Source organism: Eurytemora carolleeae, unplaced genomic scaffold, assembly GCF_000591075.1.
Source record: "Eurytemora carolleeae unplaced genomic scaffold, Eaff_2.0 scaffold766, whole genome shotgun sequence".
In the NCBI taxonomy this organism is placed as follows: Eukaryota; Metazoa; Arthropoda; class Copepoda; order Calanoida; family Temoridae; genus Eurytemora; species Eurytemora carolleeae.
Genome location: NW_019396659.1, coordinates 61,721 through 79,658, shown reverse-complemented (window position 1 = coordinate 79,658; position 17,938 = coordinate 61,721). Strand labels below are relative to the sequence as shown.

The following is a 17,938-nucleotide window of genomic DNA, read 5'->3' as shown; positions in this document are numbered from 1 at the left end:
CCCCCCTCCTCGAAGTCCATCCTTTATTGGATATGTTCCTGATTGATTAGAACTTGTTTTTGCTTCTATATAGGCTTCAGTGGAGGATATAGATATACAATACTCTATACAAAAATACAAAGCTGAGAGGGACTGTACACGTTATTTCAAGTGACTCTACGTTTAAAGTAGAACCCGATTCATAAAGGTTCCCTTTTTTGTCTATATCTGAGCATCAATTCTAACAAATTCGTCCTTTATCTTCCGTTCCATAAATCCACAAGCACCTTCAATAGATAACCGCCATTAAAAGTAATCAATTTTTTAGATTGAAAACCTTTTTCCCCAGATAAATCTTTAAAGGGTACCGTTGTGAATCAGGCATGGTTGCTTAACATATTTGTTGTTCACATAACAGTAAACAGAATTGTTATTAAAAATAAAGATAAGGGGTTTGTTACAAAAACAAATTTGAGATATAGGAATCATAGCTAAGAAAAACTAAAGATGACGGGATTGGTTATGAAAAATAAAGATGACGGGATTGGTTACGAGAATTAAAGATAAAGGGATTGGTTACGAGAATTAAAGATGAAGGGATTGGTTACGAAAATTAAAGATAAAGGGATTGGTTACGAAAATTAAAGATAAAGGGATTGGTTACGAAAATTAAAGATAAAGGGATTGGTTACGAAAAATAAAGATGAAAGATTGGTTACGAAAATTAAAGATGAAGAGATTAGTTACGAAATTAAAGATGAGGTTACGAAAATTAAAGATAAAGGGATTGGTTACGAAAATTAAAGATAAAGGGATTGGTTATGAAAATTAAAGATAAAGGGATTGGTTACGAAAAATAAAGATGAAAGATTGGTTACGAAAATTAAAGATGAAGAGATTAGTTACGAAATTAAAGATGAAGGATTTGTTACGAAATTAAAGATGAAGGGATTGGTTACAAAAAAATAAAGATGAAGGGATTGGTTACTAAAAATAAAGATGAAGGGATTGGTTACGAGAATTAAAGATTACAAGAATGATTACGAAGTTTATAGATAAAGAGATTGGTTATGAAAATTAAAGATGAAGGGATTGGTTACGAAAATTAAAGATTACAGGAATGGTTAGGAAAAAAAGATAACGTAAATGTTTACAACAAATGTAAGGGGTTTAAATAAATTACAAATCGATTGATCATTTTTTTTTATTTTTTACCAATAGCTTTGAAATTCTATATAAATCATCCTTCCTGTCCTCCCTAAAAATGTTGTAGAAAACTATAATTCTTTGTTAATTTGGACACAAAATTCAAAGTTTTATAATGTTCTATCCTCATTTTCATTTTTTGCAATTTCTCTCTTTTTTACTGCATTGAATTTATTTGTTAAAGTCTAGCTGAAGCACTCTGTATCATGTAGTTACTGGGTTGGAGTTGATTTATGAAAATAAAATTATATCTTCTGGGAGTAATGTTTTCAGCACAATTTGTGCAAAATTAGAGATTTCCTGGGTTTAAAATTTTTGCACTCATATTATTTAACGCCTAGGCTAAAAGGGGAAAAAACTACATTTTTATCAATTTGACATACATTTTTTAAAAAGTTTAAATATAAAACTGAACTTTAGCCCAAGTATGCATTTTTTCGTTTTTGGCTTTATTCATATGGCATTAACACTGTGCCTATTCTTAGCTTGTCGTTTGTCAAAAAATTGGTTGATTGATTGATTGATTGATATTTAAATTAACATTCCTATCTCTAGTAAGTCAATAATTAATGATGCAAGGAATGAATCCTGCTAAAAATACACATTTTCTTTAAAGACGGTCCTTAGTTTTCAGTCTCTTATATGAGTACCATGGTGAATCTGACATGCACCTCCTTGGTGTCACTTGAAATTTTTTCAACAGTCCCTTTTTTATTTGTGATTTTGAATTAGAGTTTATTTCATTCCATCTCTTTTATTCTAAATCTCTTTTTGAATATCTGATTTGTTGATGAATCTATAAAATTAACTGTTTCCTGTTTATATTGTTAAATGATTTATATCTCGGTTAAATCAATCAGAAATATTGGTGGATTTATAGATTAAATAGTAAATTGATTTTCTCCCAACAATTGCAGATTTTTTTTAACAATCTATCTTCAATTTTTATGCCGAAGATAAGAGGGTTTAAGTTTGAAATGCACTGTGCATCATTACATTACCTTAGATTTTGATTTTGATATATCAGTTAATTTTATGATTAGCTGATTAATTTGTGATTAAACAACAATTATTTGGTAATGTATAATCGGAATAAATAAATCATCTAGTTTGATGATCATAAGATTGATGATTGATGTGTATGTAAAATAATTGATTGATTGATTTGTCTCCATGTCAAATTGATCAATTGAAATTTAGACCAGAAAGATTGATTGACTGATTAATTGAAATTTTGGCCAGATTATTGATTGATTAATATTTAGGCCAGATTATTGAGTGCAGTTGATGTAAAGGCAAGATTATTAATTCACTTAGGCCAGAAGAGTGATATTTATGCCAGATCATTGATTGTTCATACATTTTAGGCAATTAGATTGATTGTTATTGGTGATAGATTGATTGGTCCATTGATTGATAGTTAGGTAAGGTGATTGATTGATTGATTTATATTCAGGTCAGATTGATCCTACGGCATTCCGTGGTCTCACCAACCTGGTAGAACTGGATCTATCTGGGAACCTACTTAATACTGTTCCTACTCCAACTTTCTCAGGTAAATACTGTTCCTACTCCAACCTTCTCAGGTAAATACTGTTCCTACTCCAACCTTCTCAGGTAAATATAGATAAATAGATAAATAGATAAATAGATAAATAGATAAATAGATAAATAGATAAATAGATAAATAGATAAATAGATAAATAGATAAATAGATAGATAGATAAATAGGTAAATAGATAAATAGATAAATAGATAAATAGATAAATAGATAAATAGATAAATAGATAGATAGATAAATAGAAAAATAGATAGATACATGTGGTCTGTGGTAATGCTATCAGAAAAGAGACTGATCAATTATACTCAATTTATTCTCCTGTTTATTGGGACACCCTGTAGAGTGTAGATAGGGGACACCCTGTAGAGTGTAGATAGGGGAAACCATTTAGAGTGTAGATAGGGGACACCCTGTAGAGTGTAGATAGGGGAAACCCTGTAGATTTTAAAAAGAAAATCATATTTAGACTAAAAAACCGTATATCTTCAGTTTAACAGTGTAATCGGTTGTTTCTGATGTTTAATATGAGAAAAAATATATTAGAAAAATTCAAATTTTTCGGAAAACTTTTCAAATTATCAATATCTACAATTATTGGAAAATATGCTAAAACGAAAGAAAATATTCTTTTAAGAAGATGAAAAAACTTGATATCTATTTTTTCTTTAATAAAACATTATGCAACTTTGTGAGTTTTTGTCGTTTTAAACATTTTGGTTAAAAATGTTTTGTAAAAGAACACAAAACAGATTAACTATTTTCAAATATTTTAAATATTTTTAAAGGACGCTAAATATAAAAATATGATGTATGAAAATAATGTTCTAAAAAACATACTCAATTTTTGGTTTAGTTACGCACTCAAGGCTCAATGTTTCCAGACTTTTTTAAGCAAGGTGGTTTTGATGGTGTAGCTTCTTTAAATGGGGGGGGGGGGGTTGCCTCACCTGTCACCCTGGACTAACTAGGTGAGATGCATTGGGTTTTTTACTATTTGAATTCAATCATGAGTTGGTTTATAATTCAACAACCTTTGAACCTATGGAGTTGTCTTGCCAAACTTTTTCGTTAAAACCGCGTATTCCGACAAACAAGTATAAAAGAGAAAAAGCTAAAAGGTCCAATTCTGTTCGAAAGTTATAGTTCTGTGGAAATAGAACCGTTAAATCCGCTTGCTGTGACGAGGTGCACTAGAGAATTGATATATTCCACCTTAGTCCTGACTCATGATTAATCAGTGCTCAGGACAGAATTGTGTTTTGTATTATTATTATTATTAATAATTATTATTATTATTATTTAGATATACCGTATCTGCGTGACCTTGCCTTGAACAATAATCCTCTTCAAAGGATTGAAAATTCTGCTTTTGAGATGATTCCTCAGCTAGTATCATTGGATCTATCAGGGACATTCATTCATTCATCCTATCATCCTCAATCATTTATTAATTTATTAATTTATTCATCCTCTCAATCAATCATTTGTTATTCTTTTCAAACCTATCCTTTAAATGATCCTTTATCTGTTCTTCATCCTTAAAATCAATATTGAATTAAAGTTTGTCACCCAATGTTTAAATTTTGTGTATTAAAAAATTATGAGATTAAAACGTAGATTGTCTTTTTATATATCATAATGGCTCTTTTCATTAGCGTTTAATGCAAGATTAATTTGTTCCTCCTTTGTTAAAATTCTTTTAATAAACTAAAAGATATAAACTATGTACATGTAAATGAATGATACATGTACAGGTTGCCAAATACGTCGTGTTCATGCCAGAGGTTTCTTCAACATTAAAAACTTGCTCAAACTCTCTCTTCATAATAATAAAATTGAAGAATTAAAACAGGTGAAAGAAATATTTAACTTTTTTAATAAAATTTTTGTTTCTTTTTTGTTCCATAAATATGCAATACAGGGATCATGATAGTTGATTCTCGCCTACAAATATAGATCTTGGTGTATGATCCTTAACTATAAATGAATCATATAATATGATCCTTGTTTATTTACTTTAAATGGATCATAATTCATAATTATATATGGATCATAAAGTATGTTTCATACTTATAAAGGGATCATATAATGCATAATTATATATGGATCATGATAATTGATTTACTCCTACACATGCAGATCATGATAAATGGTCCTTAATTAAATATTAATTATATATGATATAATCCTTACTTTACATGAACTATATACTGATATATGGATCATGGTGCATGATCTTTAATTATACATTTGTCATGATCTGTAACTAGTTCTTGTCGTAATAAATATGAATCATACTTTATATGAATAATTATATGTGATCCATACTATACCAATACATTTCAAACCATATCTTTCATGATAGGATACAAATACATATTAAGGGAATACAGGTTTAATTTCAAGGGACCTTACATTTATGGAGTACAGTGTTCGATTCACAACAGTATGCTCTAAACCATAATCCAAGTAACGTTTAATAAGATATCTTGTAAAATGTCGAATTCTAAAAATTTTCTTAACATTTTAGAGAAACCACCAATAAAAATAATAAATTTTTAACTAAAAAACTTGAATATCTCATTGGAATATAATCAGCCGAAAGGTTGAAAGGTACTGTTGTGAAAAAGGCATGCAAATCAATAAGCGGTCACTTGAAATTACCTCGACAGCCCTTTTCAGCATTTTTTAGTATTCTTCTACCTTCAAACAAACTGATAACCAAATCATATTTTTAAAGCCTTCTCTAAATTGAATTGAAAAATCAATGGTTTTTAGATAAAAATACACCATTCAATTTATAGAATATTATTCAAACCTTAAAGGGACTTTAAAGGAGAAATGAAAGGGGTATAGGCTGAAAGCTAATTACTTTAGCTCTCAATCGCGACCCATGAAAGTTATATCTGATGTTCCTATCTCGAGAAACTGATTTACAACTTTGTCAAATTTATACGAAAATTAATATATATACAATTTTGTATAAAAGTAGTGGGTTTAAAAAGATCAAATTTAGCAAATATGCAACCAATCTGAAAACGATGATATCCCACATAAAGCTAATTTAGGTTTACTCCAATTCTAATTTTATATTTGTTATTTCTATTTTTTATAGATTTAATTCATAATATTATTTATACGTCCGTATTGCTTGACCAGAAATTCCACCAATGGCAGTGCAGTGATACAGGCGGAGACACGTGACCAGTATACTGCTCTGCCATTGGTAATAGTTCTGGTCACGTGATTTAAGTTTAAGATTTTTTAAATTTTACATATATGAACTTTCGTATAATTTAACACAGTTTTATATCAATTTCTCAAGACAGGAACATCAGATAAAACTTTCATGGGTCACGATCAAGAGCTAAAGTGATTAGCTTTAAGCCTATACCCCCTTTCATGTTTTCCTTTACAGTCCCTTTAAATATATTAGTAGATTTAAACGGTTTTGGATTAAAGCAAAAATAAAATTTTAAATATTTGATCTGACACCTTTGTAGTCTGTATTTATTTTTTCTAAAAATAAAAATGTTTATTGTGCTCTAGGTTTATAAAATTGAATTTGTCCTCGACGTTCAAAATCGTACTTTTGGGTGGACACGTTTTCAGAATCGGTTTATTTTTTACTAAATAGCGACGACGAAAAATAAGGATAAATGTGCTAATTTAATTTTTAGCATCGTATTAGATGTATGTAGAATTTAAACGCAAAGATTTGTCAAGTGTTATTGCGTTTTGGGTCAAAAGATAAATAAGAATATTTTACGTAGTCAGAATTTATGAAAAGTCTAGTACAACCACTTCTCTTGCATTGTATAAATTTGATGTCAGCGGTAAGGAAAAGTAGTTAAAATGGGTATATTTAGTTCAACTACCGCTCGAAATATAAATTAATTCCTATACTATAGAAAACACATAAAGAAAAGTATTACTTTTATTTAAACTGACTTATTATAGGCAAGAAACCATTTTTTTGTGATCTTTGATTGAATTTGAGAATTAATTGATTAACTATTTTATTTTGTTTAGAAAGTATTTGAAAATTTACGGGAACTCCATTCTTTGAGCATTCATGAGAATCCCTGGAATTGTGATTGTTCCATCAGGCCTCTCATAGGTGAGTGCTGGCATAAGATACAGTGAGACTCAGAAACTGTCGATTAGGAAGACGACTGTCAGAATTAAGTACTCATTTTAACAGAATACAAGGCAAAGTTGCCTCTATAACACCGTCAAATACACATAACATTGCTTTGAGGTCGTCTTCCGATATACATATTTAAAGTGTAACTGTATTTTAGGACATATCTAAATAAGAATTTAATTTTTCATTTCTTTTAATTTTCAATATTCTAATCTTTTATTTCTGATGTCGTCGACTTTGATATTTCAAGTATGAATTCTGCCAGTTCAAATAGTCAAAGATTGAAATATAAAAGGTCTACTCCACCAGTTTGAAAAAAAAACAAATAGACATTAGAAAATTTGGATTAGAGTCGAGTAATCAGATCCTTACTACAGAGTTGTTTCTTTCCAAATGTTCTTTTCTCTTCTATAAAATAAGATCGGAGGTTCTAGTATTGAGTAGTGAGGCGGATGATTCAATTAACTTGTATAATCTTATATACTCAGTACTAATGCTTTCTACACGCACACGTTTTCTTAGTTTTTTTTTATCATTATTGTATATTTTGTATGTTTTGTATATTAATGTTTAGTAGAAAACTAATAATAATAACACTAATATTATTAGTTCACTGCAGATACAAACATATAACAGTGGAGAGTATTGGAACAAAACATTAGACCAATTCTAAAACTTATTTATGAATCTCCTAAAATTGCTGCCACAAACGTTGATTTTTAGTTCCTAAGTTCGCAACCCGGTGTTGTATACCTTTGATATTTCAAACTACGAATTCTATTAGATCAAACAGTTTGAAATATCAAGGTATTTTCGGTTTTATTTCAGTTTGTCAGTTTTGCATAAGTGATTTAGAAAATTTGAGTTTGTGGCAAGAACTCAGTTCCTTTGGGTTTTTTAAAATGAAAGTCATTTCTTGGGACGAATGCAAGGAACTCTCATAAACTAATGTGTACTGCAGTTTCTGGGACGAATGTATAGACACGTAGAGCTTCCTAGGATAAACTTTTTTTCAATATTTAGTAACAGAATATTTTGATGAAAGTTCCTTTTATATTCTTTAGAGATTCATTTCCAAAAAAGTGTCTTGCAAATTTTGGTGATATTTATAAACAAAACTAGCCCAGAGCAGCACTGGGATTGTTTGCACTCCTCCCAGAAAATGTAGTACAAAAAGAATAAAGAAACTGGTGTCACTGTATATCTTTCTTGTGTGTTTCTGGTATCCTTTCCTTAATGAAGCGTAAATAAAAATAACTCTTATATCTGGTATTAATTAATTTCGTTTTCAAGATTGGTTGAATGTAGAGAATATACCCTTGCTGGATCAGCCACGTTGCTTTCTCCCAGACAGGCTGAGAGGAAACCGGTTTTCAGATATACCATTGCAGGTACCTGGTACATAACTTATACCTGTACTGTACAGTTTACACAGTACATTTCGTTTTTTATTTGGCTTTCGGAGGCTCCAGAAAAATATGCAATATTATAAAATATTATTAATTTCTGTTTTATGAGATTTTTCAAAATGTTGGCTTTGACAGTTAAGTGTTAACGTAGTAAAGCTATTAATCGCTAGCTAATGCATATCAAATCTGTTATGCTTATATTCTGTCAGAGTCAAGATTTTGCATATTATAATAAAAGCAAACATAAAGAGCATATAATTTTATAATATTAATTTCTCAGATATTTTTGGAGCCCCCTGAATGTTTAAAAACTGACAAAATCGATGTCTAACCCTATTCACACCTTGATTTAACTTTATATATGGAATTTTAGATATCTAAACAGAATTATTTTAGGTTTAAGTTTATTTCTTTTTACTACTTGTGTACGGTATATTTTAAGTATATTTATTTAAAATCCACACATTTTTCTTTGAAACGGTTGGTGGTTGAAATTATTTTCCCCCCATTGTTTTAAATAGGAATTCGTAATGTACTCGTTGTCCATATAAATGAATAAAATTAATACGTTTTCTATTTTGCTTTTTGTTTTGACCTTAGCTAGAAATTACTAATAAATATTCTAGCAGTGATTTCTACCAAATACTCATAAATTATTAACACCCATGGCAGGGTGTGTGTTTGAAGAATAATGTGGGTAAACCGAACATGTTTCAAAATAAGGTAAAAACCAGGGTTGAACATATTTACAAGTAAAAATGAAGGTTAATCAATAAAAAGTTAACGCTTGAAAATTAAGAGAACTTTTTTGTTGTTTTCACATTTATAGGCAAAAGGGTGAAATATATTTAGTTTGTTTAGCTATAAAATATCCATAAACTCTTGGAAGGTTTTATATTGAAAATCATCAATAAGTGTAAAAAAACAAACAAATAATGTTGTATTCTTCCTTAACCTTTCAGATCGGTGAATTTTTAAAGGTTAGATATCCTGGAATCACTATTAATGCAACTTTGGAGTGAACCCTCTTTCTGAAAGTATTGATTAAAAATATACAATTCTATACATGTTTAACATTTTAAATTCTACCTTTTTTAAGGGTCATTTGAAAATTAAAAATGTTTTTTCTTAAAATTGTGAATTTTTAACGATTGTGTGAAAAAGGAAAAACCGCCTCAAATTAGATTTGAAGAATTTATGAGAAATATATCGACTGATAGAAGATATTTAGTCACAAAGCCCTTAAAGTGATAGAACCACAATTTTGTTGTCTATTTCAAACCTAATAAGTATTAATCATTCATTAATAGGGTTGATATAGTCTTTCTTTCACAGTGTTCTAATTTGCAAAAAAAAGTTGGGGTGCTTTGAACATTGATGCATTTTCTATTTCTTTTCGAAAAAACTTAAGTTTTCATATTAATGTTTACGTTTTTCCAGGAAAATAACTTCTAATGTTTTGTGGCCCTGGGGGCTCACACTACTATATTTCGACTTTATAATTTCTTATTCCCGCATTTTCTAATGTGCGAGGAAGACGATATTTTGTGTCTAAAAGCATCTGTTTGATTTAGGAGTTTGCCTGTGCTCCTCAGATGTTGCCTGTTCAGGCAGTTATCGAAGGAAATATAGGTAAATTTTATCAATTAAGTTTTGAGTCTCAAAAATGTGTAAATTAGGATTCCTGTAAAATATAAAAGTATCGCTTAGTCCTGTAAAATATAAAAGTATCTGTTAGTCCTGTAAAATATAAAAGTATCTGTTAGCCCTGTAAAATATAAAAGTGTCTGATATCCCTGTAAAATATAAAAGTTCCACTGCCCTGTAGAATATAAAAGTATCTGTTAGCCCTGTAAAAAATAAAGTATCTGTTAGTCCTGTAAAATATAAAAGTATCTGTTAGCCCAGTAAAATATAAAAGTATCTATTAGCCGTGTACAAATAAAAGTATCTGTTAGCCCTGTAAAAAATAAAAGTATCTGATATCCCTGTAAAATATAAAAGTTCCACTGCCCTGTAAAATAGTTAATTTCTCCTAACTCAGTTGTTTTTTCTAGTATTGTCTATAATTTGTTATTAAGAGTTTTCAAACTTTGTTTTTACAAGAGAAAAAAAAACAACGAAAGAAAAGGAAAGTTAGGGATTAAGTTTAATAGATAAAATGAAATGATTTGCTACATGGTGTCCCAGTAAACATGGGAATTGAGAGACGACTTGGAAGTCGTCTTTGATTTCTGATATTTAATGCAAAGAAAGTAAAAACACGAGGCTGTACGTCTGACTAACTCTACCTTTATCATATCTTAAAAATGGACAAAGATATTATTAAGACTATTTGGATTTATTAATAAATTGAAATTTGCACAAACTTTGCCATATCTCCGTCAATTTTGAAGATACAAAAATGGTAGAGAACATAGAGAAGCATTCAAGCTGAAATACTGAAATAATTGTGTTTGTGAAAAATGCCGCTTGGATTGAAGACGATATAAAAGTAGTCACTTAATTCCCATGTTTATTGGAACACCCTGTAATTTTTATCACAGTTTCAGCATGTTTAACTCTCATTTCCGCAGTAGCATTAAACGTTTGATTGAACGGCTTAAGATAAGAGAAATTACCTTTTTATTTTATTTTTAAGGAAATAGCAAATATTTGAGAAAATAAGCATTTTTTATCTTTGCATAGAAAACACACTTTTGGAGGCATCTGTAAAAACTTTCAAATCAGTTTGAATTGTTTTAGATTAAAGAAATTGTTTATTATAACTAATCTAATAATGAGTTTTCGTTTTAAATAATCAAGAAATCAAATGTCTTTATTAAGTCCAATGATTAAATTCAACTAACAATAACTATATTACTAAATTTTGTTTATTAGAAATTAAATTTAGAATTTCATTCTGTAATATCTTGACATTTCTATAAACATTCATCTGTAAACAGATTCATATTTTACACTTTAAAACTTGGATTTTAACATTTCGTGCTGAAATATCTGTCCATTTATTTTCCTTCAGATGTATTCAACTTTATTCAATAATCCACAATAATACTTTAGTTGTTATTTATACAATAATACTTTAGTTGTTATTTATACAATAATACTTTAGTTGCTATTTATACAATAATACTTTACAGGTGTTATTTATACAATAATTTTATTTTAATTGCTCCTTATACAATTATTTTACTATAGCTATTTTTATAACTGTCTGGGGGAAAACATATTTTTTGATTGATTTTTCAACAAAATACTTATTACTCCTAGGTCTCTGTAAGCTCATTTCACTTTAATCAACTTATAATACTATATTTACTAACAGTTGTATTAAAAATTACAATTCATAGCTAATCATTTCCTTAATTAATTATTTTACTGTTATTGAGATAAATTCAAAATTTCGTGCTTTGAACTAAAATCATGCCATTGAATTTAATTGCTTTATTAGAAAAAAATAACATCTAAAAAATTGAACAAAATAATATTTTCACAATAATTTTTTTTAATAAAATTTAATAAATTGTTTTGATTTAAAAACAGTTTTCCTAAGACTTATTTTTGTTGCTCTTGCTTAAAGGAATTGAGACTTTGCCAAAATCTCAACTTTTTAATTAATATATCTTTGCAACCTCGTGGTGTAAACCTGTGATATTTAAAACTTAAATTATTTAATCTACCAGAAATTATAGTATTAAATATCTTAGGTTAACAAAATTGGGTTGCAAAGATATAGGGATTGTCAGAGTTTGTGACAAAGACTAATTAATTTCTTTTGTTAAAAGTCTTGAAATTATAAAAAATCTTTTTATTCAGTATCTTGTGATGTTTTCAAGTTGAATAATTAATGAACATGGTGCTTATAATGCAGTGCATATTAAACTTTACAAATTTTCAACTTAAAACTTTTCTTCCTCCGTCTACTATATTAAGATTGGTGGAACTGATGAGTCACGCTAACCTAACGCGAAACGAACAAACTTATCATAACTGAGCTGGGAACTTTAGAATGGTGGATATCGGGATTAATGCTTGATCCACTCTTTTTCTTAATCTCCAGATTAAATAATGCTTGTTTTCCTCATGAATTTAATCTCCAGATTAAATATTTCTTGTTTTCCTCATGAATTTAATCTCCAGATAAAATATTGCTTGTTTTCCTCATGAATTTAATCTCCAGATTAAATATTGCTTGTTTTCCTCATGAATTTAATCTCCAGATTAAATATTGCTTGTTTTCCTCATGATTATAATCTCCAGATTAATTAACAGATCAGGATTAAGGATATCACATTCTAAAGTTTTCAGCTCTGGTTAAATTATATACACGCCGAACTATCTGGAACGAATCATGTTTGAAATAGACCTTTAAAGTTTATAAAAAGCCAAAAATATATTTTTTGTATTTTCCTGATGTTTTCTGTACATGAACGTCTACAGTTCATCTAATAATCGTAATTGCAGAAATATTCCATAATATATAAGCAGCAGAGATACAACATACAGAGTTTTATAGAATAAATTAAAATATGCACTTTTTAATATTTGAAACAAATGTGCGCAATGCGACAAAACAGCCAAGGCCCGTTCTAAACGAGAAAATGTGTGAACATGTTAATATATTTTAATTTCTACATTTCACAAGTTTAAAAAGGAATTGAGCCTTTGGAACAAAATCAAATATTTAAACCTCAGTATCTTTAGAACTCGATGTTGTAAACCTTTGATATTTCAAACTCAGATTATTTAATCCAACAAAATTCATAGTTTGAAATATCTAAGGTCTGCAACATTTGGTTCTAAAGATATAGTGATTAGAAAATAACAGTTTGTGGCATAGACTTTTTCATACACTTTAAATTTGAAAAAGTAAATGCGTTCTATAGATTTGATGAGCAAAATAAGGTTAATCAACAAGTTTCAATTGTTTTACATTTTATTAAAATGTGAACGACTTATCCTGCACATTTTTAGACTGAACATTTAAATAAATAAAATCAGAATTCAAGTTGGTATTTGCAAACAAACCCTTGCTTTCTTAGTTTTAATTTTCTCTAAAAATAACCTTATCATGCATATCGTGTTAAAAATTTAATAAACCCTACATGCAATACTCATATATTAATATGCCAGCAAGATTAAATTGTAGTACAGTACAAATAGAATTTTACACTCTCTCAGTACATCTGTATTCTTATGTCACAAGTGTCAACTTAGTTTTTGTGTCTAACAAAATTATTAATAATAGTGATAATTTTAGAATAAAGTAAAATAAGTGCAGTTTTGTGTGTTCTTTATTTTCTGTTTTTACACTTTTTTATTTAATCATTTAATCTTGGAAAACATGTCAACTAATGTGAGAAAATTTCGTTTACCAGGTTTTAATTGATATTTGTGACGTCGTGTTTAATTGGTCCATTTCTCTGTTGCCAGTGCCACCTTGATAAAATTATTTTGTAAAGTATAAATATAGCTTTGAAATTATGCAACAATTTGTTTGAAATTGTGAAAAAAATTACAAAAATAGAGCCAATTTCAATCTAATAAAGTATTGAAATTGATTGAATTTTTTGCGTTTTTATAATTAATTTTTATAAAAACATGAAAGATCAGTTAAAATTGGATTCAAATACAATTTTGATATCAATATTATTTTTATAAATGAACTAAAAAAGTCTGATGGACGTATCAATCACTCTTCTGAACCAAAGTTAGAAATAACAGACAGTTCTAATTTCCTTTTGACTGGGGCTATATACAATTTTTAATGTTCGCGAAGAAAAATAGAATGATCCGATGGAACAGCCTTTCAAAATTCCGATTATTTTTTGTAAAATATGACAACATTTTTCATGTATTTTGGAAAATTATGAAGGGTAATTCTTGAATTTTTTCTGATGCGTGCACCCTTAGGAAAATTCGATCCAGTATTACTTGCATTCTTTCCAGCTATAACAAGCAAAAATCTTTTGAAAAAAAATCAGCTTATAGGGACTGTAAGCGTAATTGCAAGTTACCTTTTATGAAAAGATGGCAATCCCAAATTACAATGGTACCCTTTTAAGGGTTGACTAATAAAGTATGAACTGTACATTTTTTCACAGAAATTAACAATTTTCGTGAAAAAAATCAACGTAATCTTCCACATTTCTGACCAGATTAAGGTTTCAATGGTACTATTGTAAATCGGGCATTTTTATCTTTGCAAGGAGGGTTTCTTAACATTACGCATACAGTCCCTTTTCCGCATTTTTTCTGAGATGAAAGGTATTGCCCGGACAGTAAAAACTAGGGTGTCCTGAGTTGTGCTCTTTAAATACTGTTACTCAATAGATGCAACACGCCTCTCTGAGACCTGATTGAGTTGAACGCTACTGAACAGATGAAAAAAAGGATGAACGGTGTCCAAAGTTGTGATCCTTCAATATTGGTTCAAAACAAATGTAAACTGCGTCAGTTGCCCTGATTGGATATGGCGCTACCAGAAAATTGAAATAAGGGTGAAGGATGTCCAAAGTTGTGAACCTTAAATATTAATTCAAAATAGACGCCAAAAGCGTCACTGAGACCTAATTGGGTTGAATGCTACTAGAGAGTTGAAGAGTGTTAAGGGTGTTGAGGATGAGGAATAAGTCTTGTTTTTCTGATACCGGAACACGACTAGAAGAATTATTAATGATTTGTATTTAATATTCCTAGGAAGGGAACAGTACAATAATATATTCAGGTTCTGGGTTAGAATGATCCCTCCTGAATTTAAATTATTTCTCAGTTGGTTAGATTTCCCAAGCTAAATGCAACAAAAAGAATCATTCCTTCCTTTTGACATTAACTCTTCAAAGCTTCCAGTTATATTTCAGTTTATCTTCCTGTCCATCTTAGAGTTAAAAACTCTTTGTTATACTAAATTTGATAGCTCTTTGTTATCTGTTATCTACGAGTTATCTAACAAGATGTTTTTTACAATTTAATAACCATTAAATTTTGATGACCAAGAATGATATCTACAAATGATAAAACTATGTTATCTACAAATGATAAAACTATGTGTTATCTTAAAATGATAAAACTATGTTATCTACAAATGATTAAACTATGTGTTATCTACAAATGATAAAACTATGTGATAACTGCAAATGATAAAACTATCTACAAATTACATTAGTATGTTTAATTTAAAAATTTCATTACCTTTTTTTACAAATAATTGAAAAATTTTTTATCTTTATGTCAGTCAATCCATACTACACGACAACTTTGAAATATCTGAATTGTTTGAAAATCAAAATCTTTAAAGTTTAATGTCTTTAAAAGAATTTTTTCAAATTTTAATGTTCGTTTTAATGCAGTCCGGGCATTGCTAGGCTTATTGGATTTCCATATTTGATGAGGGTTCATCAACTCAATTCAGATTCATCCTTTTAAGTCAAATTTTCTTCTTTGCCTAATCCTCAAATTTACAGTTTACCAATTCAGAACATTTCTCGGAACCATGAGCTTGAGCTATACACAACATTTTTCAAACTTAAAGGGACTGTAAACGGTAATGAAAAAATGTTTATTGAATCTAACTCGTGAATTTACTTACACTATTCATACTTTATCAGTCAAAGCACTTGAATCAGGCATTACCATCTTTTCATGAAGAGTCATTGAAATTACACTTACGGTTGTTAATTGAAAATAATTATCGTTTTTCGTTTCGTTTTTTTTTTATTATTTTCTAAAACCGATGTTTTTGAAAACAAACGATTCATTGTGAACTTTCAAAAAACAAAAGTTTTTGAAAACGCTCATTTAAAAAAACGATCAAAACTAAACAAAAAATGATTTTTGAAAACGATTGTTTTTTAAAAACTTTCCTTTTTTCTTAAAACACAATTTTTCTCTAATGAATCTGAGTTTTATGACAATTAATTCAATTTTTATTTCAGAAAGATATGTTATAAATGTTGAATGAATGTTTTGTTTAAAATGGAAACGATTGTTTTTGAATTGTCTGTTTTAAAAACATTAGTTTTTAAAAAACGATATTTTTTCAAAAAGAATCGTTGCGATTTTCGGTTTTTCTTTGTCGTTCTTTAAACGAAACGATCAATTTTTAAAAAAACTGGAAACAATCCATCCCTAATTACACTTACATACATTTAAAAGGGCACTTTTTTGAACTACTAGAATCTATATAGAGAGGACCCATTAAACTGTGAAGTATGAAGAAGACATTTAACCGTTTCTTTGTCTATTTGATATTGGTTAAACCTTGAGTCTTTTTGGTTCTTGAGGGTCATAGTACTTTAAGGCTATCAGGGAAACTAAAGGTCGGAATTAATAAATTTCGATGAATAGTTAAATTAGGTACGATCGTTGAAATACTTCTCTAGCCTCGCCAATCGTACACTAAAGAAGTTAACTAACTATATTTTGTGTTTAACACCCCCTCGCTACAGTTGACAGTGATGACCAGAAAACTGTGGAATAGGTAGACGACATTAAATCAATACTAATGTGCATTTGATTTTGTTTCAAAGCGAATAGCTTTACTAATTACTAGTAAGTTATTAAATCACTTTTTACGTAAAATGGATCTGTTTACCCTGGTTATCACTGTAATTTAACTAGCAATACCTACTTCAACAACTACTTCTCAATCCTAAAATCTGTGCTTATATTAGATTAGTTTTCTAAATAATTCTCTATTTGTCTGATAATGAAGAAAATGGATCTGTATTCAGTAAACACTTTTCTTCTCAGTTTACAAAAACAACTGACAGTAAACCTAAAGGAGATGCAACTAGAGAGAGGGGGGATGGGTCTGTACCCTTCTAAAGAATTAAAAAAAAACAATACAGCAGAATTTTGCCAGAATTTTACAAACAACTTTATCTTATTATCTATTTTTAGATAAAATTGGGTACTGTCGTGAATATGACATGTAAACCATTTCCTATTCAAGAGAAGGGGAACTTGAATTTACGTCGGTAGTCGCTTCACGGGCAACCGTAGTACATTTGAATTTCCGAGCCGGGTCAACCTTTCCGTTCCCAGTTTGTACTGTACCTAGCTCTATGGACAGGACTAGCCGGTGCGACAAGGTTGACGCGGTCAGACTTTATGCTTTAAATTGGTTGATTTACTTTTACTAAAGGGGCAGATTTGCGTAGCCATGGAACAAAATTGTTTTAAATTTTAAAATCTCTGAGTTGTGAGGCTAAAAGGGGTGGGGTAGTGGGAACTTTAAGTGCAAATTGAGGGGGGGAAGAGGGGGGGGTCTCTTTTAGTGCCTATCTTCAACTAATGAGATTAGAACATCTACTCTTTGAAGATAGATGGTTTCTTCTGAATAATTAATTATAAGCTTTATCCAATTTTCATCTTCATTAATTCTGTTGCCACGCTTTCACAATATTGTCTTTATACTTCAATTGCAAATAAATGAGAAAAGATTAACATTAAAAGCATTGAAAATGTAAACTTTAATTTCACAATATTTGGTTTAAATGAATCAGAAGAGAACTTGATCATGGAGTCAAAACTTGTGTGTGAAATTTTGCGAATCTACAACTTTAAGAGAAGTTCTTTATCCCAAGAAATATATATTGTAGTTCCAATTGATTGATTCTTCAGTTTAGTAATTAC

At 29.2% G+C, this 17,938-nt stretch overlaps 1 protein-coding gene across 1 annotated transcript in view; it reads left to right on the top strand.

The window, feature by feature from the left end:
* The window catches only part of LOC111707036 (uncharacterized), a 61,526-nt gene that overhangs the window by 22,263 nt on the left and 21,325 nt on the right, over window positions 1-17,938 (top strand). Inside the window, exons 5-10 of the mRNA XM_023480018.1 lie at window positions 2,642-2,740; window positions 4,050-4,154; window positions 4,501-4,598; window positions 6,779-6,866; window positions 8,187-8,284; window positions 9,877-9,934. Coding sequence (XP_023335786.1) covers window positions 2,642-2,740; window positions 4,050-4,154; window positions 4,501-4,598; window positions 6,779-6,866; window positions 8,187-8,284; window positions 9,877-9,934 — 546 coding nt within the window. The remainder of the gene's footprint in view (window positions 1-2,641; window positions 2,741-4,049; window positions 4,155-4,500; window positions 4,599-6,778; window positions 6,867-8,186; window positions 8,285-9,876; window positions 9,935-17,938) is intronic.